Below are 23,970 nucleotides of genomic sequence, written 5' to 3'. Positions count from 1 at the left end.
GTTTCCTGTTCTTAGCTGACTGCCCAGTGTGGTCTTCTGCTGCTGCAGCAGATCTGAGTGCTTCCAAGGGTGCAAAGATGCTGTTCTGCATACCTATTTGGGAAAATCCAGCAGATCAGCAGTTTCTGAAATAATCATCTTTCTCAATCATCTTTCTTCCCAATTCAGATGCTTGGTTTCTTTGGTCCGTTTCTTCTGATTTACTGAGTATTTCCTGTGTATTCTGTGCTTCCTTGTCTGCTCTTGTGTCATTTCCTGCTTTATTTTATTGTTTGTTGTTTTCTTGTGTTCTATTTACCTCTTGTCTTTGTCTTTTTCCACCCTGATTGCTTCCACCTGTTATCGTTTTACCTTGCTATACATGGTGGCTTTTTGTGTCTCCCTTTGTCAGTTGTTCCTTTTTGGTTTCTTTAATGATTTTTACAATTTCTATATCAGTTAAAACTCACCTTTTGCTTGTTATATCATCTTCATTCTGTGTCCTGTGTTTTTCTCTTCTTTTCAGACGGAAACACAACTTGTCCAGGATAAAGATAATTATTATTTATTATTGCTGTTCCTTGTCTATTTCCATTTCCAGTGGCATTTAACAAACATAATTTCTCAAAAGCTGTAGACTGTTGTGGGTTTTATGGTTGGTTACAATATGGCTGTGAGAGCAATAGAACAAGCCGTGCAACAGCGTTTAGACAGCAGTGATTAGAGCAACAAAAGTAGGTGAAACGACATTCTAAACGTTTAAAGCTTTTATGGATTTGGACAAGACTTTTGTGCAAGCACCCAGGTTGCTGTGCTGATAAATTTTCATGAGAGCATTTTTTGAATGCAAACTAATCAATCGCTGTTGCTGTGGTGGTTATAGCTGAATATACAAACCCAACGAAAATCAGTTTTTAAAGAGCGGCGAATGAAATGTTGAGAGATGGCATTGATTTAAAGTTGGTGGATAAGTGAAGATTGTTATACAATTATGCAATCGTTATTTAACTTTACAAAGGACCATAAAATGTTTGTGACCCAACCAAAGCTCCTTCACAAAGATACCATTTCAGCTTCAGGGACTCTTTATTGTTTGTGTAGCAGGGTCTGGCCAGAGAACCTCCTTGTGCTTCCAAGAAGAAATTATACAAAGTTAAAGTAAACATTACCAAGGGATCTTTAGATCCATATATGTACGTTCTTATTCAGTGAAGCACTGGAGTAAAGCACTGTTTAGCAGCCATGGTTTGACATGAGAGTATGATCAAAATGTAGGGTGATAAAATCAGAAGGGGCAGACATATACAGTTTTTTTATACTTTAATTTAAATCGAAAATGTATATCTTATGTAGCCTTTTGCATACAGTTGGTCCTCATACAACCCTTAACCCATAGCCTTTACGTCACTTATTCAAGCAAAAGATGCATTTTGATTACCATTTTACAATAAGGCTACCACACTGCTCGCTCACAACAACCTGCTTAAAGAGCCTGAATTTGAGAACTGTAGACAGTCTAGGAAACGCATGCAGGTCTACAAGTTTGCCTAATTGTCAACATCAGCATGACAATCCGATCGTTGTGTGACAAGGTTAAGATCTCTGATCTTGATGTTGGGTACGTGGACTAACCGGCTGCATGTGAAAATCATCACTTTGAAAGTGGGCTCAAAGAAACACGGCCTTTGTGTGCGTGACTCTTTTCAATTCGCCGACTTTCTCATATATTTGTGAGTGTGTATTCTTACATAAAAAAACAACTCAAATTATGTTGTTTGAAAACAGAAATTGTCTTGTGGAAAATAGATACGCTGTCCTCTTTTCACAATGGGTAAATGTGCAAGCAACGCAGTCTCTTACTTCAGCTAAAAAAGTGTCTCCCTTCAGCATGAACTTTGGTGCTAGGTTGGGGCCTTTGTTCAGTTTGGCATGTGCACATAAGTTGCTACGATGGGGTGGGCCTAAACTAAAGTGATTAAAATGTACAAAGTTCCTGATTTTGCAAGCGTGCCTTCATTTTTGAGCCCTAACTTCATTCGTGGCCCTCCTCCCCACTCTATCGGTGGTGTGTTTCTTTGCTCACCTTGGTAGGAAACAACAGGATGTTCCTTTCTGCTGCAGTCGGCAGGCTTGATGTGAGGCTCCTCTGACAGACACATGGATAAACAGATGACCAGCACAAGGCCACAGGGGGAGAGGGCCCATACCCCCCACCCTGATGTTACCATAGTTACAACCGCATCCAGTCTTCTATCAGGTCCTCAGGAAACACCTGTCGGAGCAGAAGTGATATCTGTCAATCAACCAGACAGTAATGGCAGGGAGAGTAAATCAATCAGCCTTGTGACAAATAAATATCCTTATATTTTTTGGCATTTAGATAATCACTCTAGAAAACTCAATACATCAGTGCTGGACTCTAAAAATCCATATCCACTCAGTAATAGCTCACACTTGCACACACTCTCTTCTCTCCATCCTCCTGCCCATTCATCTAAATTAATTTTGCCAGTCGACCGGCCCCGCTGTCCCTCCTCACTTTCAGTCTGTCTGCTTTTGGTGTCCATCGCCTCAGTGTCAGCAGGACTCGGTCATGGCTAATTCACCTCAAAAGGCCAGAGCCGCCAATCTTCACTAACGCCAGCTCTCAAACTTTGGGTGCCTCTTTCTGACTGAGGGGATCCATTCAGAGATGAGCCCCGGGCACAGAGCCAAACAGGAGGGTGTGCCACATGAAGGGTCGAATTCATTTTATATGAATCAGAATCTGCTCAAAGGTGATGATCTGATGGTGACTTTAGGCACAAAGATCAAAGGCTCTTTTATGTAGTTTACAAATTTCCATCCAGCTGCGTCAGACAAGTATCAGACTTTTGCTTTCTCACGTGCAGCACACAGAGGGAGGCAGCGTTCAAGATACTCTGTTTGGTAGAGTAAATGCAGCCACATACTAGCTGTAGCATACATACTGACGCTGGCAAGTTAGCTACAGGCTAACGTCTAATCCAAATGTGTTGGGTCTTTGTGTTTTCACGCACACTTCTGTGGGGCTACATTTTCTCATTTATTTAGAAATTCACAGACTGGAAACAGAGCAGGACAGGACAGAGTGACACCCACCAATAAAGGATGTTACTATCACTTTTCATTGGCTGCATGCATTCACCAAGATATTTAAAGTTTGCTAAATTAAAAAAAATGTGGATGCAAACAAGGATAAAGACCTTTAAATGTTTTTGCATGTGAAATTACTCTATGTATGAGCTCTGAAATGGAAAAAATATCTTTTGAATCATCTAATAAATTTCTGTTTTAAGCTCCACTCCTGTACTGGCCAGTGAACCATTCAGGATGTGAGCAAGCGTTTAAGTAGCTGAAGACTAACTACAGGAGACACACTTCACCATGAGAGCACGTGAAATGCCTGAATCTAGCTACACTGTCGCCTGAGGGTTAGGCGGGACTAGAGCACAAATTTGACTCTGAAAATGTCTGAGCTGAGTGATAAATGAGTTTATGGAAAAGGCCATAATGTTCCAGCTATGTATTGAAAACTTTTGAACATCCTCAACACTACAGGGCAGCATATTTCTTGCCCATTCACAGCGGCGTCTTTTTCTTTAACCCTTAAACCAGTTTCAGTGCAGCTGCTACGCACTACAAAGAATGGAGGCGGTGAATGTCTGCCTGTCTACTGCTCACTGGGAGGACTGAATACGTGTGGAGGCAGAGGTTTTTCAGCCTGCTGGGTCTTACATTGCTGCTTAATGAAGCGACAGGAGCAGAGCCTCCACCGCTGGCCTCGCCTTTGTTACGGGGCCACGGTCCTCTCACCGCGCAAAGGCTGGCCAGTGAGAGGCCTAATGTTCTGGGATTTGTCTATTCAGCCCAACGAGGGGGAGCGACAGTGGACGTCAGTCAGATTCTTCGGGGGCAGTAGGAAATGTGTGGACGCAGGCTCTCCCTTGGTGATTAGCGTTAGTTAAAAACAAAGAGCGCATATTCATCATCCTCTGTCTACATGACAAAGTGTGCTAGGACCTCTGTATGGTTTGGTTAAGTTTAGTCAAGTAACACACAAACTCTTTAGACACACTGTGAGCCCAACTATCTGCACTGATGTTTTTCTTGAATGTTTTTAACTGTGCATTAACAAAAGCATTGTGCTCCCTTCTTTGCTTCTGAGAGAAGGTAGTCACCTCTAATATGACCATGAAAGTTCACTTGTCGCCAACACTATTTCTAAGTACTGCCCCCCAAAGCTGTATGGCTGTGCCTTTATATTTGTCCTTTTCACACATCTTACCCTGTAACAGGGAAATTTGATAAGTTCTTTCCAGAAATACCCTTAAGGTTTTACAGTAAGCTGGTATCCACAACAAAACTTTTAGTACTGTGTAGAATATAAGCTTTATAATATGATGCTGTCAGCTGGTTGACTTTCATTAGTCTTATTTGAGTATTGCAATCTCCAACATCATTGCTGTGTCCAACCGTCTTTGTGAACTATAACAACACATTGCTAATGAAACTTATATTCCTTGCACTGTCAGGTTACAGACTGTTGCTGCACCAACATTTTGACAGCTACAAAAGGTGGCCATACCAAATATTGACTGTACAGATTCCTTCTGTGTCTTATATACTGTAAATGTATACTGTAATATTTAGTAAATCAGGGCACCTCTTCCCCAATTTTCCTGAAAAATATAAAGGAATGAGTAGAAATGAGGGGTGGCTAAAGGCTTTTATTCAATACTGTATCTAAACAAACAAAAAATACTTTTTTTTTCTGAAATGTTTCAACATAAGTCATATGAATTTAATATAATCTGAAAAAAAAAGGTAGGGCAGATTGCTGCCCCTCCCTGAGCCTGGTTCTGCAGGAGGTTTCCTGTTTACATGGTAGTTTTCCTTCCCACTGTCGCCAAGTGCTTGCTCATAAGGGGTGGTCTGACTGTTGGTGTTTTTTCTGTATTGTTTCAGGGTCTTTACCTTATAAATATAAAGCGCCTTAAGGAGACTGTTGTGATTTGGCAGTATATAAAAAACATTGGATTAGCTGAATTTAATTGAAATCTGAAGTAAGCAAATGACCGCATCAGTACAGAGGACATATGTTACACATAAAATAAGTAGATGGTCGTGTGATGCTTCTAAATGTGGCTTGAGTGATTCGATGTAATATTATGGACCCGACAGTGGCAGACGGACCTGAGCTACAGTCTTTGAATTTGTTATAGAAAGTTGGAAATAAATTGCTTCAAAAATAAAATCAGAGAGCTGTTTTCCCAGAGACGGAGCGTGTCTGAACATTCATTCACTCGTGTAGCTGGCTGCGATAGAAAAACACCTTAAAGAAATAACAACTTGTGATGGGATTAGAAACACAGAGTCTGCAATTCATGTGACCGGTCCGTGTTTGGACTGTGTGGGGAAAAAAAATCCCCCGGGAACACAAAGTGAACATGTGACCACCACACTGGAGCAACACGGCCAAGATTTTAAGGCAGGGCCATGTCAGTAAATAAAGCTGAGGACTGGGCCGCCCTGTATCAACACAGCTAAGCATGACAGGTGTATACTCAAACCCCTGCTGCCTGCCAATTTGTCTCTCCTACTTCACTGGTGCCTCTCCATGTGATTCCTCTGCAACAGCGAAAGCTGATTCAAACATCTTGCGGACAAAACTACACACTACAAATCTAAGATGCTTGTGCGTCTGCTGAAACATGAAGATAACTTCATGTTCCTGCAGCAACTCCAAAACCTCACACAAAGACATTAAACTGTAACCTCTACTCAAATTTTGCAGCAGTATTTAAGGCTGAATATTTTTTTTGTATGCTTTTCATTTTATTGGGATGCCTTTTAAACATAGATGTTTTGGTAGATTAGATTTGCTCTGGAATTGTTTCACAATTGCAAACTACTGTATTGATTGTTCTGCAGCTTGTTGAGGCAAGACTGAATGAAACTGCATCTGTTAAATATTTAAAGGAGATACACAGCAATGCAATTAAGCATTTACTGTGTTATCACGTGAGCATCTATATGGATCCAAACAAGCGGTTAAGGATTGTGCTCGTTACTAGCAAATGTGACTTTGAAAGTAACTTCTCCTGACCAAAGTAGTCACTACAAGTGGCCTCAGAGTCATTAGCAGCACTAGCCTGGGAGACGGGTCTGTTGTCCATCACGTCCTGCGATGTAAACCAACCCTGCAAACAGAATCAGCTCGTGGCTACCTTCCACTTTCACATCTGTGCCCATATATAGACTCTTTATCTGCCATTGTAATTTACTTTGACATTTATTGCCGCACTTGAGTTGTAGAAGTTTCTTAAGCTAAAAAAAAGAAAAAAGCTTTACTTGGCAAAAAAGGTTAAACTAATTCCCCTTACACATTCACACCAAATGGCACTCAGAGTCAATACAGAGCTTAAATGTGCTTGAACTTTTCCTGCAGTACAGATAGTTTGATTCTTATATTAAAATCTATCATGATATATGCAGGCCACTTTAATCGGTATATCTTGGTTGGAGCCACACTCTTACCACTGTTGGTTCCAGAACGAACTTAATTCTTCACGGCACAGATTCAACAAGGTGCTGGAAACACTCCATATTAACACAGCAGCATCACACAGGTGCTGCATATTTGTTGGCTGCACGTCCATGATGGGAATCCCCCATTCTACCACATCCAAAAGGTGCTCTACTGGATTGAGAGCTGGTGTGTGTCAGGACTATGAAGGCCATTTATGTGCAGTGAACTCATTGTCATGTTCAACAGGTGATTTGAGCTTTTGAGGTGCTTCCAGCCATCAGAAGATGGGTACCCTGTGGTCATAAAGTGATGATCAGCAACAATACTCAAACAGCTTGTGGTGGATAAACAGTGCTCGGTTAGAGTGTGCCCATGCACCATTACAGCACTGATAGAAGGATGGATCCATGCTTTCGTTTGTTTGAGTCTACCGTCCAAATGTCAAAGCAGACCAAGCAACATTTTTCCAATCTTCTGTTGTCCAATTCTGGTGAGACCGTGCAAACTATAGCCTCAGTTTCCTTTTCTTCTGCTGTAGTCTAGATGAGTACCGCAACATTAACAGACAGATACACAACAAAAATCAAATGTCTGGCACAGCAGAAGACCAAGAGCTTGTCCCTCAGAGCAAATCATCACACGTTTGGAAATACTTTGGATTTAGGGCAAGTGATGTTAACTAATAATAAGTTACAGCGTCTGCACGATAATTTATTACAACTGCTTGAAAACGCACCACAAACTGCAGGATTATTAACGCATGAAGGACAAAAGAAACAACGCAATATTTGCAAAAATGAATCATCCGCCGTGCGCTCAGGCGTCCATAAAAGCGAGTCTGTATGCGTGTCTGCATATCCATCCAGCGCACAAAGACCTATTGAAATCATCGAGGCAATCGCATGCTTTTTGGCCAAAGATATGTGTCCACTAAACATGGTGAATAATGAAGGATCATCGTGGACAAAAGATGTTTTCCCCTCATGCAATTAATTTTCTAAATTGGCAAAACCGACACTGTACACAAACTATCATAATGGTTTGGAAAAAAATGGAGTGGAAGACTTTATATTTTGCTTCTAGGATGCACTCAATCATCAGTGCAGGTCAAGTAAAAATGGGATTTTGTGAAGATGTTTTAACTAACTGACTAACCAAGAAGTGCAGCACAATGTAAAAATGAAAGTAGTGCCTTGCTGATTTAATTTCATGTTAAGTTTTAGTAAAGTTAATTGTATTTACATAGTTTTGGTATTGTACATCAGCAGGATCGTAGAGGAACATGAATGTGAAAGCAGTGTTTACAAGACAGTACAATTAAAACATTTCTGTCATTAAAATGAAAGGATAAATAACTAAACTTAACTGTAATCTTAATATCGATCAGAATAATAGTGATAATCACAATCGCGCAGCTCTAGGTTATTTGAGTTACTGTTGCTTTCCTTTCAGGTTAAAGCAGTCTGGCTACTCTCCTCTGACCTCTGACATCAACAAGGCATTTTCACCCAGAGACCTCCCGCTCATACTCAGAATGACCATGCCATGTTCAGAGTGAAAAATGTTGGAAGTAAATTCCTTCTAAATGTGAAGGAGGCTAAATTTCAGACTTTGACTATGCTTTTTTTTTTTAAGTTTTCCTACTGATAAAGACACCCCTCCCCCCAATTAAGTAAAGTAATTTAACCTCAAAGTGTTGTGTTCACAGATTTCTTTCATTTACTGCAACAGGTACTTTAAAGTAAAAATGCAACCTGTAAGCCATGAGATTTTCTGGGGGGAGGGGGGATCAACAACTTTGCAGAAGTGACCCACACAGGGCATTATTACAAACCTTCAAAAAGAGGCTGTGTCATGTCTTCAGAAGCCAGACAGTTTGTTTTCTTTCGTTGTTGGTTGTTTGAAAATGTAAAAATGACCCATCGACTCCTTAGAAAAGTCAGGAAAAGTATAAAAAAAAAGCTTTTTCCCCCCTGTTCTCCTTCCCCTTACACGCCACAGCTACACAAGTAGAAGCCGCTGACGTTTCTCCCCTGGTTTAACATTTAAGTGGAAATGTGTGTAGTGACACACTGACAAGTGTTTGGACAGAGCAGCAGTGCCTCTGCAGCACTTTGTCACAGTTGTACAAACTTCACACAGCAGAGGCCTTTGTCAAATCCTCCATTTTTCTTTCTGGACTCTTTCCCTGCTGCTTTTTTTTTTCCTTCAAGTTTGTGAGATTTCTTGAATATAGTGATTTTTTTTCTGTCTCTGAGTGTCAACTACTTCTGCTGATGCCAGAGTGATTCACAGTGATGTTCATGCAAAATTTAAGAAACATGGAACTTCCCCCCGCCTCTATTTGAGGAACCATGCAAGCTCACTTTGACTTTTTCCTCTTAGAAGAACTAAACAAGCGTATCCCAGAGAACTTAGGAGGACTCTGATAGAGGCCAAAGAGATGGCCCCTTTATGGAGTGTGGTCCGAGGGCTTGAGTTGACTCTAAGTAAAAAAACAAGGCATGGATGAACCTCTTTTGTGAGCCATGTGACCGGCAGGTTATTAAGCTTTAATACGTCAGCTCGGCAACTGTGAAGGGGCCGTTTCCTTTTCTGTCAGCATGAGTAACCTCTTCCCTCATTTCTTGCAAAACAGCTATTATAGGTAATTATCCATGTCGTGATCTGCCTACAAAAAGACGCACTACAGAAGACCTTGAAACTGCTTTTTAGCACTTCCGCCACACCAGCTACAAACCGAGCACCCGACAACACTGGGTGCGCGCGTTAAGTGTGCTTCATTAAAATCCAGACATGTCCTCTTCACGGAGGAACTCTATGACAGCGAAATTAATAACGAGTAATTATTTCTTCATTCAGAAGCCCTGTAATTTGTTCCTGCGTGGCATCAAAAATAAAAGGAGGGAGTCCAGCATCTGACCCTTGTATATCAGCCTCTTGTCTAAACTCTCTCCACCCGAGTTTTTGGACAGCGTCCAACTATCATGAAAAGACAGAGTGAACACCAACCCCCCACCCCACTACACCCCACTACAAAAAAAAAAACTGGATTCCAAACTCCAAATTCCTCCTTGAGTAAAAAAAGGAAGAAAGGACAACATCAAAACAACACTGAATCAAATTGCTAAAATTCTCTTTCTGACCGCAGCTCCTGCTCGCCCTCACCTATAAGGAGCACTGATATTGATTACCAATGAAGTCAGTTGATGGAGATTTGTTAGCTGGAGCAAATGGACACTGAGAGGGCACCCAAAGTCCCTCCATCAAAATATTCAGAGAGGACCATTTCCGAGGCAGTGTTCTCAGCTCCTTCCTACCGGGGTGAATGGCCTCTCTGTGCAACCTGCCAACTATCTGCCAATGGCTGCTCTCTTTTACAAGTGAATAGACTGAGTTTAGCCACAGTTAAAAAGACACACTAACGTGCCATGGCTGCGCCACAATGGCCGCCCGGGTAATTTGCCAAACCTAATGATGCCGGTTTGGCCCGGGCGAGAGGAGGTAGAGAGCAGGAATCCTAAAGAGGCACACAGCTGCACTGATCCCTCTCTTCCTATCTCTCTCCTCGCTCCTCCCCGTCTCCCTCCGTCCTCTTATCATGATCTCCATTTCTTTCGCTTTGCTTTTTTGCCAGATGACACGACTGGGATGTATAACCAAACACGTACAGCTGCAATCACTCTCTGTCAATACCCGCTGCCCCACTTGAAGGGAGCCGCTCTGTCAGTAGACATGATTGAAGATTACTGGTTGGACAGCTCATTCCCTGTAACATGAATTTCAATGTGAAGCCAGGGTGATGGAAAAATCACAAAAAACAAACATCCAATGGCCTTAGCTACGCTTGAACGGTACCACAACAACAATTTATTTAACATTTTTATGCATCAAACTTTTAGTTTTATCCATTAAGCAGTTGTTGAAGAGTTGTGGTGTCACTGATCAAGATGTTTATATCAATAATTGGTTAATTTACAGCCTATAGCTACTTTAATGCCAACCCTAATGTCATCTGCTCTATCAACAGATGTATTTTTACTTACTTAGCTCTGAATGGCAAAAACGTTAGTAACAGTTCATGTAGTATGCATGACTGCTAATGATTATCTCAGAGTGGATGATGCAGAGACGGAGCTGCGCTCTAATGCTTGCATTGATCTAAAATTTTTAAAAGACAGTAGTTGTGTTTCACTTCAAGGCAAGACTGATAATCAATATTTAAGGAGCTGTGCAGAAGCTACAAACACTCTTGATATGGAGGAGATGGTTTACAAAGGTGCCAAACTGTGCCATGAGTGCTAACCACCGCACAACTGGGGTATTCAGCTGCATGTTAAGTTAATTTGTGATTCTAAATTACATCTAGGCTTGAATGTGGGCGTCTTTGTTAGGCCTGTGACAAAGTGGTGAGCTGGCCAGGGTGTACCCTGCCTCTTGCTCTGTGACCTCTGGGACACCCTGAATTTGGAAGGCAGAAGATGGATGCATTCAACAAAAGTCCTCCCATAAAGAACAGAAATACATTAATTCACATGTTATAAGAGCGCAGACAACGCCGATGTGTTAAATTGTACACATCCTTTATGAGTGTTTTAACATTTGGTATTAAAGAGTCTTAGCGCTTGTTTACATTTGTATTGACCACTGTCCACTTTTGATCTGATCCGCCAAGATGAACTTTAAATTCAAGTGTTAACACGGTTTAGATTACAAAGTGCAGCTGCCAAAACAAATCATAGAGATCAATCCACACCTCTCTAATCTGTATTAAGAGTTCCTTCACATACTGAACAGTCATCTGTAGACAAAGAGCAGTATTCAGGCATAGAAAAAATTCAGAAAGAATTTCAGAAAGAACATTTTTTGGTGAACTTCCAGCACTGAAAACCAATCTTGCCCAACAGGTCTACCAGGACTGAAGCAGACTGCTGGTCACAGAGCTATAGTTGTTGTTATTATACTATTTCTGGCCTGGTTGGAGGAGATTTGTACAATACTGGTAGTAGTAGTAGGAATTGTAGACACCATGGCCATAAGTCTCCAAAAGTTGACTTGCGTGAAAAGGGAAAGACCATCTCTGAATCGAGGACGGGCCTAAGGGTACATCTTTCGCCATCTTACAATGCTGTGATTGTAGCCATTCCCCAACTATCTGTGAATGGTGCTCATGGCCATTGATCAGTGGTCTTTGATCAGTGGTTGTTGATCAATGGTCATGACGATTTGCATAATCAAGATTAAGGAACTGACCTCCCAGGCCATTGTTCTTTCAGTGGGCTGATTTCAGTCTTAATGCAAATGTACTGTTTATAAGATTGGGGAAACCTGCAGTCAGCTGAGACTGAAGAAGTCACCTGGATGAGTGACGAAAACGCTACGTCCGGATGAACAGAATCAACTTTTGGAGATTTACTTTCCTGGATGATTGAGAATGCATCAAGACATGGCCATAAGTGCAGTCAAAACAAACTACTGTCAGACTCTTCCAAGCAATGCCTAGTGATTTGACTGGTAGACGACAGATGGTGCACAACGATATGTTGGCAAATTAATAAAAATCCCAATCCACTCAAATTTTTCCCCAAAAAAATTCTTATTCATGCTGTCATGAAATACCAAAGGACAGCCAGCCTTTATGGTCAAAAGATGTAAAATAACAAAATTAATTTTATGTCTTGAATGAATGGACCGATATTAGCCAACAAATGAAATGAAATTTAAAAAGTAAAGAAGAGATATAAGAAACTTTAACCATATTATGAGGATTGATGTTGCATAGTTTGTCTACCAGAGGGCACTCTGAAAACTACCCTGTTGGTAACACACGTGATTGGAACGCCACAAACACAATAACCAGATCATCTGACCAGAGTTGGGCAGAGTGTAACGCTTGAGTAGCTCAACTCTATGTCAGTCAAAAGCTGATTGGTTGACAAGCCAAAGGAGTGACAGGAGAAGCGTGAAAAAACATCAAAGACGGGTTTGACTTTGTTCGTTATAACCTTGCTCTTCTCCATGGCTGACCAATGGTACAACAACAGCACAAGCAAGAGTAGCCCTTGTTGTACCACAAACTTGGGACACTGCCTCCATCTGAGAAGAGACGGGCAGGTAGACGGGCAGCCTGTAACTCCCTACAGTCTGCAGAGAGACATGCTGAGCTCCTAAACGAGTAAATAAATAACTACACAATAATTTTAGGGAAATCTGTTTGTGTTTCATGTGACCTACAGAAAAAAATATTGCCTATTATATCTGACTTTTAAATCACCAACTTCTGATATTGGTCCTAAAAGCCCTATATTGTCAAGGCTACTGTGTTCTACATATAAGCCCTTTACTAATAATAATAATAAAGCACTTTACAATTCCACTATTCATTCACTCTCACATTCACACAGTGGTGAAGGCAAGCTACAGTTGTAGCCACAGCTGCCCTGGGGCAGACTGACAGAAGCGAGGCTGCCATATTGCGCCATCGGCCCCTCTGGTCAACACCAGTAGGCGGTAGGTGAAGTGTCTTGCCCAAGGACACAACGACCGAGACTATCCGAGCCGGGGCTCGAACGGGCAACCTTCCGATTACAAGACGAACACCCAACTCTTGAGCCACGATCGCCCCAAAAAAACTATATTCCTAATGAATCCATTTTGCAATCACCAACATTTTGATTATCAGCTTTAATTTCATTCATAGTAACTGATTAAAATGACTCGTAAATGTCTTACTCCCCAAAACTGTGCACGGCAAATACAAACTGAGTTAATATTATCATTCCAAATATGATTGTCTTGGGTTTTGAATTTCTTGGGTGCCTGACAGTCTGAGCATTTTAATTACTAATCCACTGCACATAACCGATGCTGCTGTCATGAAAAATCTCATAAGACCTGGTCCTTATAACCCACCAGAAAAAATGATCATAGCTACTATTTTCCACCAACAACTAATTTCCAATAAATCATGCTCATAGTGTAAAAACACCCCGAAGACATTAATCAGCAAACTGTTGGTGCTGTGATTAACTAGATTACAGCATGATGTCAGTAATTAATTGAAGAGTAAAAGGCGACTCTTTGCAATTTTAAAAATATAAATAAATAAGCATGCTGCTCTGTGGGAAAACATCAAACAGGAACATTACACTTGCACACGTGCAACATGTGGCTTTTGCTTCAGAAAGGCTTCATTACTGAAGTGGGAAAAAAAAAAACCCACGCACACATTCAGACATAATAACCCAGACTAGGAGTATTGATCCAGGGCTGGGAGTTTCCTCTGTCTCCCCTGCTTCTCTCCACCCCATTCCTCTGTCAGTTTTAGCACTTATGCTTTAACCAGAACAAAGGAAACATCCACTACACGTTACACAAACACATCCCCACATGTAGTCTCCAAAGTCACAGCTAGGGTGATGTACGCTGAAGACGAGCGAGGGGGAAAAAGAGGAGGGGTAGGTGAAGGGTCATATTCTAGATGATTAGAGAAGAAATGAGCCTGCAGTGACACGAAAACTGACAGGCAGGCAGAAGGAAAAAAACAGGCAGAAAAAAGTAGACACAAAGACAGAATGGACAGGACAACACAAAAGAATAAGCAGTTGCACTGATGCAGCCAATCTCCGCATGGGATATGTGAAAGCAACGCACACACGCCGCACAAATATCACACAGAAGAAAATAAACTTACTAGTTCACCATCAGCACCAGACAGATTCGGCAGATGAACGAGCGTGGCACAGATCCCGGCGCTTCACATGGTGGGAGAGAGCGAGACAGAGAGACACAGAGAGAGAGAGAGAAAGGAAGGTATGAAAAACAAGAGAGGGAGAACTTGTTACACATCGGCACACAGTGGCACGCTGACCAGAGAGTGTGCAGGGAGGTGAGGGGAGGTAAAGGGGTGTGTGAGTGTGTGTGTGTGTTTGTGATGGGGGAAAATAAGGGAGGGGGGCAAAGAATTTCTATCTGTGCAGAGCAAACTGTTAACTCAATAGACAGAGATGTTCTGCCCTGTGTGAGATCCAGTTTTAGATTCTGTTAAAGAATTAGGTCACAGTATGGTGGGAGCCAGCTTGAGCGTTTGAATTAGTTGTGGTTTGTTACAAGCTCAGTATTGCTGTGCTTTTGCACTGCATTTAAGACTGATGACTTATCGACATGTCCTGTTATTCACTTATAGTCACCTCAGACTGATGCACTGATGAAGAGTAGCTGATTAGCAGGCAAAGTAACTGCTGACCGACACCTTTTTATGAGTCCTAAAGAATAATCAGAGCTAGCATCTTGAGCATAGAGTGTATATAAAATATAGACATCATCACTGTGGTGTCACCTGTTGATTAACAACAGCGGGGAGTGTTTAAGCTTTTTGAAGCTGACTGTGAAAATGAAAACGCCGCTTGATTTGCGATGGGCACGTCGTTAGCCAATGAGCATGCCCGGGATAAACCTCCTTTCTGGCTCTAGTAATAACCATAATTTACAAAATGTACTTGATGTTTTGTTCAGCAGTGGACCAACCAGAAACACTGTCCTCTGGTTTTAAGGCAGATTCCACTTTGGCTTCACTTTTCAGACTTGGAAGCTACGTGCATGTTTTATTCAGTCTATAATCTCAAGCTAAAGCGAATGGCATTTAAGGGGACACCTTTAATCTTGAGCTAAAGGGGCTGGCTTTGGATCAAAGCGGCCATACGCCAAATCAATCGATCATCTTATCACACAAGCACAAATAACTCAAAAGCTGGTGAAAATCATGATTCCCAGTTAGTATTGGAAAAATACATTAAAAGGACAAAACAAGCAATGAGAAAGCTGTGCGTGAGCCCACCATCGTGATCAATGGTAAATGGACTGGTACTTACATAGCTCTTCTTTCCTTTAACTGAGCACTCAAAGCCCTTTTGAGCACTTAAAACACTAGGAGTGCTCAAGAGATAAGTTGCACTTCTCTCCTTTGCCCTCTTTCATGTGTGCTCAGTGGAGCAGAGGACATACACGTGGTGAAACAGCGAGCAGAGGAGAGCAGCAAAACATAAGCAGAGACCTCGCACGGAAATCAGATGAAAAAGGTGCACATAAAGGGTGAGCAGGTAACCAAGTGCTCAATTTCCAGACGGCAGCAACCTAGGTTCCAATCCAACCTGTGGAGCTTTGCCCTGCCACTTTCTTCACTTTCCTGTCTGTCGCTACTATCATTATCAAATAAAGGCAATTGACAAAAAACAATATAAAAAAAGGATTGTGTACTGAATTATTTGTTTTTTTTGGTGGAGGTGGAGGTGGAGGGGTGGTTTAACATTTAACTTTCGCTTTCTCTTTCACACTCTTATAACCATGAGAAAGGCCACCACAGGGAGGGACTAACACGTCTCTGGTACTACCAAAACGCTAACAGCGAAGCTTGAGTTACAAGACAGATGGAGTGAGACTTCCAGTGACCACACCCGTAACTCAGTAATGAAGGTGAATAAGTTATTAAAAAAATGCCCTTTTATTGCTGTAAATTTGAGCATTTTAACATGGTTTGAAACCACCTTAAACGCGCACCAAGTGTTGCTGGGTTTGCTATATTATATAGTGTGGCAAAAACAATCAGCAGCAGATAGATAATGGATGAATGTCACTTCTATCTGAGAAGCATTCTGAAGTAAAAGAAAATGTTGTGTTTATGGCAAAACCTTTAACGTTAGTGCTAAGAATTAAAACACAGTGATGCACGAACTCTCAAACTAACTATTTACGCTTTAATCAGCAGGCACAAAGGCAGACAAAAAAGAAGTTAAGTGCTCTCAGCTACATCTGAAATCATCTGGATACTAAAGTAAGACTTGGTGTTGGTTGAACACAGCTGCAGTAGCACCGATGTGTAAATGAATCAGGAGACAGAGTCAACACCAAATTCCATTAGTTCAGACAAACATTTCGTTTGCCTAAACAAAGAAATTCAGACTTCCCTCTTGAGAGACCCGATGCCCAGCAGAAAACTGTGATAACATCCGCTAATAAATTTAACTGACTGTGACCCATTAAGGGCAAAAAAGTTCAAACACAAGCATGAGTACTTTTACAACTGAATACGAATACTTTAAATACCCTAAAGAAACTAGCTGTGGATCTTTGTGTTAGCTGTAGAATAATTAGAGATCATGTCAGAAAACATGAGTCTAACTCTTTAACTCTTGATGCAGTGAATAAATTTAATATTGACAGCTGTGAGTCAGCCTGGTTTTCCCATCAGGCTTTACAGAAACTTCATCCAGTGGATGTTAGAGGCGGGTGGATCAATCCAAATATTGATAGTCGATACTAGAGCAGGGCGATATGACCAAAAATATTTATCACGATATACATTTGAAAATTAGCGATAACGATATAACTGACGATATAATTGACACGAGACAAAATACTTTACAACTCCACAACTTTATTAGTGCAAAAAACCCCATCAATGTATTTTCAATTAAACAAGCAGCTGTTTTTTATGTGCATTAAAGTTATATAAAAACGTAACAGTGCAAATGCAAATTCCTTGCTGACAGTTTAACCAAAAGTCATTTCCAGTGGAAATTGGCCGACATATCCTCAGCATAACCATGTATAATATCCACTAACACTTAAAAAGAGGTTAAACACACACAATACGGTAATATTATGTTGAAGCACAGTACGTATCACTCCGCGAGGCGCCTGCCTACGGTAGCCGTAATGCTCCGACAATCCATCAAGCGGTGCGGCTTCGTAGCTCAGCAAAGTCGTACTAAAACATTTGACAGATTTTCGAGCGCCGTGTACATAAAATTGTTTCGAGGTCAGTAAACACAACCAGAATTCATACATAAGGCACACGGGATTATAGAAAGCAGTATCTTTACAGTATCATTAGACTTTTATTTTCTATTTACAACCACTGTCAATTTTCAGAAAAATCAAAGGATTGATTTTAAGTGTGCCGTATTTTCCAAAAAACATGGTAATAACAACGGCCCGCTAGCATGCTCTACCAAAAATAGTGCTTTGTTGTGTATCTGACGGACGAAAGCCAAACTGAAGTTGCAGCATTTTTACAAACCAATTCTGGTTCATCTGTTTCATTCAACGATCCGCTTTTGCTCTTCTCATTCTGCGTCGCCGCCATGTGCGTTGGTAAACACAGGCACTGCGCATGCACGTTTTACCCATATTCTATCGCGATATTTCATTTTCCTATCGTTGCCCAAAATTACACCGGTATTAGCATGAATGGTATGATATAGCCCAGCCCTAGTCGATACCACTGGTATCTTGTTGTCACTGGTATCAGATTGATACCAGTGCGATTAGATTGATGCTTATCATACCCTGAACGCACTCTGTGAAAAATATCTGAACCTTTTTTGTTAGTTACTTGTTAGTTAGACAGTAACTTGGTATCAGATCAATACCAGAGTATCACTAGTGGATACCTGGTAATTACACATGCCTTTGGCAGATCAAATGAACATGGAAGTAAGCAATGAGGGGTGGGAGGAATGTCCGGAGATTAGGGCTGGGCCATATTATACCTTTCACGGTAATACCGGTATAATGTTAGGCAACGATAAGAAAATGAAATATCATGCTAGAATATGGGTAAAACATGCATGCGCAGTGCCTTTGTTTTCATACGCTTATATGCACATGGCGAACAGGCATGGCGGCAACGGAGAATGAGAAGGGCGAAAGCGGATTGTCGAATGAATCAGATGAACCAAAATTGGTTTGTAAAAATGCTGCAACTTCAGTGGTGTGGAACTGGTTTGGTTTTCATCCGTCAGACACCCACCAAAGCAAAAAGTTTGTAGAACATGAAAGCGGTCCATGGGGGTAAAGGGAGGAAACACCACAAACCTATTTCATCATTTGAACCAGAAGCACTTGTTGGAGTACAACAAAGCTGTTAAAGCACGTGAAGAAACGTCCGCTTCAACTAGCGCGGTACCGGTGAGACCAAAGAAGCTGACTCAACAAACAATCGGCGTAGCTTTAAATAGCTGCACGCTAGGACTGGGCAATATATCGAGTTTTTAAATATATCGACACAGTTTTATATGAGATATGAGATGTGACAATATCGTTTATATATCGATATAGTCTACGTTACGTTATAACTATACTTGTGGAGCTGCAAGTTTTCCTCTCTTTCGTCCACTGTGTCTCTACGCAACGTTACTCTGCCTCGACGCTCTCCTTCGCTGAACACAGCTCCTCCGCCCCCATCGCTTCACCTGCAGGCAACGACAAGATGGACACGGCAGCTATCACAGAGGAGCTGGTCGGTAAAAAGAAAACATTTGGAGATTACTATTTTAGTGCTGTCAGCGTGACGTTAACGCCATAACTACATTAACGGGGCAAATATCTGTTAACGAGTTACCGCGCATCGCCCCGTGCGTGGGGCTGAACGGCGTCAACGCGTTAACAAGCTAACCGGGCTAACGCGTTGACGCCTAAAATCCTTTCATTTTCTCAAAATATCGACAGTGTGCCTTATGTATGAATTCTGGTTGTGCTTACTGACCGCAAACCGATTTTATGTGGTACACAGCGCTCAGAAACCTTTCAAAAAGTGTTTTGGTACGACTTTGGTAAGCTACGAAAGCTGCACTGCTTAAAGGACTGTTGGAGCATTATAGCTACCAAGGAGCCTCGCGGAGTGATACGTACTCTGCTTCAACGTAATATTACCTTACTGTGTGTATAAGGAACATAAATGGCACCTGTTCAGAGACACGGTTACAAAGAGGATTTCAAACTCCAGACTGTCAGTCACGCAGTAGAACCTGGGAACAGAGCAGCTGCTTGTTATTATGCTCAGCGTCTGTTAGTTTACATTTTGACTGCACAATTGTGAGCTTTTTGTTATGCACAAAAACAACATTGTTTTATTTTATTTATGGAGCATTATTATTTAATAAATGCTGATCATTTATTTCTGAGTAATTTTTTCTTGTACATCTATGCTGTATCTTAATAAAAGTGCCTGTGTGAGATTTGGGACACAGTGTGACTAAGAACTCTCTTTTTGTTCTTACTTTATGGCTTTAAAAAATATCGAGATATATATCGTATATCGCCATCCAGCTAAAGAATATCGAGATATGAATTTTGGGTCATATCGCCCAGTCCTACTGCATCTCTAATGACAAAAGTAGTAAACGCTGGGAGGAACTAACTAATGCAGTGATGCATTGTTTAGCCAGGGATATGATGCTCATTCAGCATGTGGAAAGAGAAGTCAATTGTGTCGTCAGTTATCTTGTTATCACAAATTTTTAAATATATATCATGATAAATATTTTTGGCCATATTGCCCTGCCCTACCGGAGAGTATACATAACTGTTCACTTAATACGAGATACAGGTTTATACAATTTATTACATTACCATAGACCACAGGTGTTGAACTCCAGCCTTGAGGGCCGGTGTCCTGCAGGTTTTAGATGTGTCCTTGATCCATCACAGCTGATTTAAATGGCTAAATGACCTCCTCAACATGTCTTGAAGTTCTCCAGAGGGCTGGTAATTAACTAATCATGTGATTCAGGTGTGTTGACCCAGGGTGAGATCTAAAACCTGCAGGACACCGGCCCTCGAGGTCTGGAGTTCGACACCCCTGCCATAGACTATCAGCTACGCACTCTCTCCCCTGATATTCCACCTGTCTGTCATCAATGCAAATCCACCACTGGTAATTTGACTTATTCTTTCTGGTCATGTAGTTATTGGAAGAGCATTTTTACTGTTACTCTGAAGCATTTGGAAAGAGCTGGGAACCAGACGCATTTACAGCTATCCTTGGGGTGACCAGTGATTTGACGTGTGTTAATAAGTATGAACAGATTGCAATCCACTTTGGAATGGCAATTGCAAGAAAGTTAATAGTACGACAGTCGGGTGGAAAAAAAAAAGACTCTGCACTCACATTTGAGCTTTGGATGGGAAGAATTGTAAATATGTTGCATCTAGAGAGACTGAGGCTTCTCGGTGATATGAGACTCAATATATTTGAGAGATCCCGGCATTTTAATGGCATTTCTGAATGGGGAAAATCAGTATGCTGCGTGTGTGTGTGTATTTGCTTGTGTCTTTACTGGGAAATACTCAAAGAAATAAAAAGAGGTAAGGGTATTTGTTTGAATAAAAATGCAGAAATCTACATCCAGTGCAGGAAATAAGATATACATTTTCCAATTCAACACGCGGCGTCTTTAAATTACAACCTTAGAAATGGCAATGCAGTCCAATCTTTCTGTTGTATTAATTTACATCTAATATCTTTGATGTTCCACTCTCCACCGCTGTGTGCTTTATGATCTTCGCCCGTCCAGGTTCCTTCAAACTTAGAAGCATAATCACATTCTTTCTGTCATTCCTGAAAGGTTTTTTGCTTCCTTATACATGTGTGATATTTGCTTAAGCAAGCGAACACAGCTGCTGGCATGCTATGGACAGCTTGCACCGTGCTGCCACTGACCACTGCTGAGTACAGGAAAGGCCGAAACCCACCCACCATAAAAATTCTGGGCATATCTAAGTGCATCATGAAATTTAAGGACTAATAAATGGAATGCAAAAAGGCATAAATGATCGCAAATACTGTTTCTGTCGTTAAAATGATAAATACAGAAATCTTCTGGCTGTAATGAGCCTGATCAGCGGGCTGTATGACGGACCAAGATCAAATAGCTCTCCTATGGATGCACACCATCATATCTGCGCAGTGCTTTACCAGCTCTGTGCGGACGCTCTATCAAGCCAGCAAGCAGGAAATATGACAGCTCCTCACACTGTTGACAGAAACAGCAGCCAGGCGCGGCTGTACAAGTGGCTGCCAATCTGATAAGGCGAAGGGGTGACCTCCTGTTCAGAAATTAATGGCACCGATAAATCAAACACACTGAAAAACGACAGGCTCGTTTAGCTTCTCGTGGGCCCGGCGGAGCCTAAGAGACAAATAACACTGTCCAGTCTCTTCCCCAACTTTAACAGGGCAGGATATTCATCTCTCCCAGCCTCAGTCTCACCACAGCGGAGAACCAAACCCCCCACCACTACCACCACCACCACCCCACCCCCTGAGAGGATGAATGGCTCGCTCCTGTGCAAACTTCAGGATGACCTCCTCCGGCTGTGTTTTTGCTGCCCCTCCTGTCAGCGCTGAGGCTGAAAGATTGCAGGCACGGTGAGGCGGCAGGGGAGCCCTCAGCGCAAGCCGAAGCAGCACCGGTGAAAAACAACCAGCTCGGAACATTATAGAGGACAGTGGGCTTTGGGTGGGGGCTAAAAGACAGCCAACAAACTGTCAGCTAAACAAGTGAATATGAACTTCTGTATCACCTTGAATATAATGGTTCAAAGCGCCTTCAGTGGCTTGGGATTCCCAGCATTCTTTAAAAGCATCTTAGTCTCAGTGTATTTGCTATATTAAAGTTTAGTATGTGGTACGTTTGAACATTTTTGCACATATTTGCTCGCTTTTTACCCTCTTTGATGAACATTTAATCATTTAACCTGTTGTTAATTTGAAATCGTTGCATATGTAAGTCACCTTAAATACAATTTTTAAATGCTATGCCATTCAGAATATGCTTATTCTTAATTATGAATGTGTAAGGCTATTTTATGTCAGCAAAAACTTCAACTAGCAGCTCAGGTTGACCGAGCAAAAGTCAGTGGACTGATCCCCAACTACTACAATCCATGTGCTTCATTGGGCAAGATACTGAACCTCAAGTTGCCCTAGATGCATCCATCTGAGTGTGTGTGTGCGTGTGTGAATGTTCGATAAAAGCTTGGGTGAATGAGACTTTGAATGCTCAAACTGAGTAGGATATAAGTGCCACTCTGTTTACTGTTGGATAAATATGCGCTCATAAGTTTAGAAGTACTTTATTTATCCCATATTTGGATTTTCTGGCATCATCATGTCAAAATATTTCTGACGTCCCCTTTTAGAGGCGTCATCTGCGCTTGTGAAGTCAAGCAAAATGGTTCGATAACAAAATAAAAACCTATTTTTTCCATGTTTTTGTGTCTTTAATCTCAGAATATTTTCAGATTCTCTTCTCACAAATTGATTTTGTATTATTTGATCATATTTTAACTTCATAATATTAGCCAATATTACATTTTTGCACCACATTAATATCAGGGCAGCTCCAGGACTTTTTTTCCTTGTGAATTTGCGAAGTTAATCTCAGAAAATGTAAGTTTTTGTTTAAATATTACACAACTTTTTTTAACTTGTGTTTCTGAATCAATTTGCTTTTATGCACTCGTTATCCACTCCTGTGTTTATGTGACTTGTGGCACTTGTAGATGAACTCATGGAAATTAGATCTTGGCGTTGGTTACATTTAGTAAAATCAACTTCAGCAGCTCAGACTTGAACTAGCAAACTTATTTTCCAGTCATGCACACAGACATCTGTCCCGCAGCTTGTCTGAGGTATTAGAAAGCATTATTTTCAGTGTCAATTAAACTGCGAGTTATGTTCAAAATCAACTTATTGACCATTTTGTTGATAAGAAATCTATCACGGAGCAAAACTAAATTTGCCTATGATCACATTTCCTCCAAACTTATTAGCAAATATTATTACTGAATATCACAATATCAACACTCTAATATTGTCACAATCAATTAATCCAAACACACCAGCCAATCCCCAATGGGCTCCATTAATCAAAGACCAGCTGCAGAGGAGGGCTACAGTGGTAACCCAACAACTCTTAACCCCCAAAACCAGCGCCACCACCACCCACGTCACCGCCTTCAATGGACTCCTTGTGCAGCACATAGGGCTCCACTGTGAAGCACGTCTGCGTGTCACAAAGAAATATTGATGTTAAACACTTCAAACATTCAGTTCGTTCCGCTTTAAACACTGGCTGTGTTGATTTTCAAAAACCCTGCAGTCACTGAGGTTTACCTTTCTACTGGAGCTATAAAAAAAGACTCACACACACAAGAAGGAACAGGGGCTAGGTCCAGTTTAGAGGTTAGAGAAGAAGCCCACAGACACTTACGGTGAGTCACTGAGCAACATTCTGGGAAATTTGCTAAAATCAGATCTCAAACATGTAGATTAGCATAAGTCATGTTTGGGTCCAACCTATATTAGCATGCAGCTGGTCTTGTTCTGTCAAAACTAGAGTCTGGCAGCTTTTAAAATATCATGTTTACTCTTCATATCTTGTTTATTTACTTGTGCAGAAATAGAAATGCAAAAATGAGAGATGGTTTTAGCAGCTGCAAACTTTTTTTTTTGCTGTTTATCGGGTAAACTTCGGGAGGGTAAGCATCTCGCACAGCGGCACGAAATCTCTTACCAAAATTCACATGCCATCCGAAGGTCGCTGCTTTTCATTTCCAGAAAGCTTTCTGCTCTTCCTCATAATTACCACCATTGTCCT

General features: G+C 41.3%; 1 protein-coding gene across 6 annotated transcripts in view; it reads right to left on the bottom strand.

Annotated features, from left to right (window-relative positions):
* The window catches only part of LOC120716103 (semaphorin-5B-like), a 46,402-nt gene that overhangs the window by 20,512 nt on the left and 1,920 nt on the right, over positions 1–23,970 (bottom strand). For 3 of the 6 annotated variants that reach the window (XM_040003504.1, XM_040003890.1, XM_040003730.1), the window contains exons 2-3: positions 14,223–14,283; positions 2,063–2,251 (exon numbers count right to left, since the gene is read on the bottom strand). In XM_040003504.1, coding sequence (XP_039859438.1) covers positions 2,063–2,207 — 145 coding nt within the window. In that variant the 5' untranslated portion in view covers positions 2,208–2,251; positions 14,223–14,283. Of the gene's footprint in view, positions 1–2,062; positions 2,252–14,222; positions 16,929–23,886; positions 23,969–23,970 lie in introns of those variants that run through there. The other 3 variants (XM_040003586.1, XM_040003665.1, XM_040003804.1) reach the window with 3 other exon arrangements.

The sequence above is a fragment of the Simochromis diagramma genome, unplaced genomic scaffold (assembly GCF_900408965.1).
Source record: "Simochromis diagramma unplaced genomic scaffold, fSimDia1.1 OVJJ01000381.1, whole genome shotgun sequence".
NCBI classification, from domain to species: domain Eukaryota; kingdom Metazoa; phylum Chordata; class Actinopteri; order Cichliformes; family Cichlidae; genus Simochromis; species Simochromis diagramma.
This window is presented reverse-complemented; position numbering and strand designations above follow the sequence as displayed.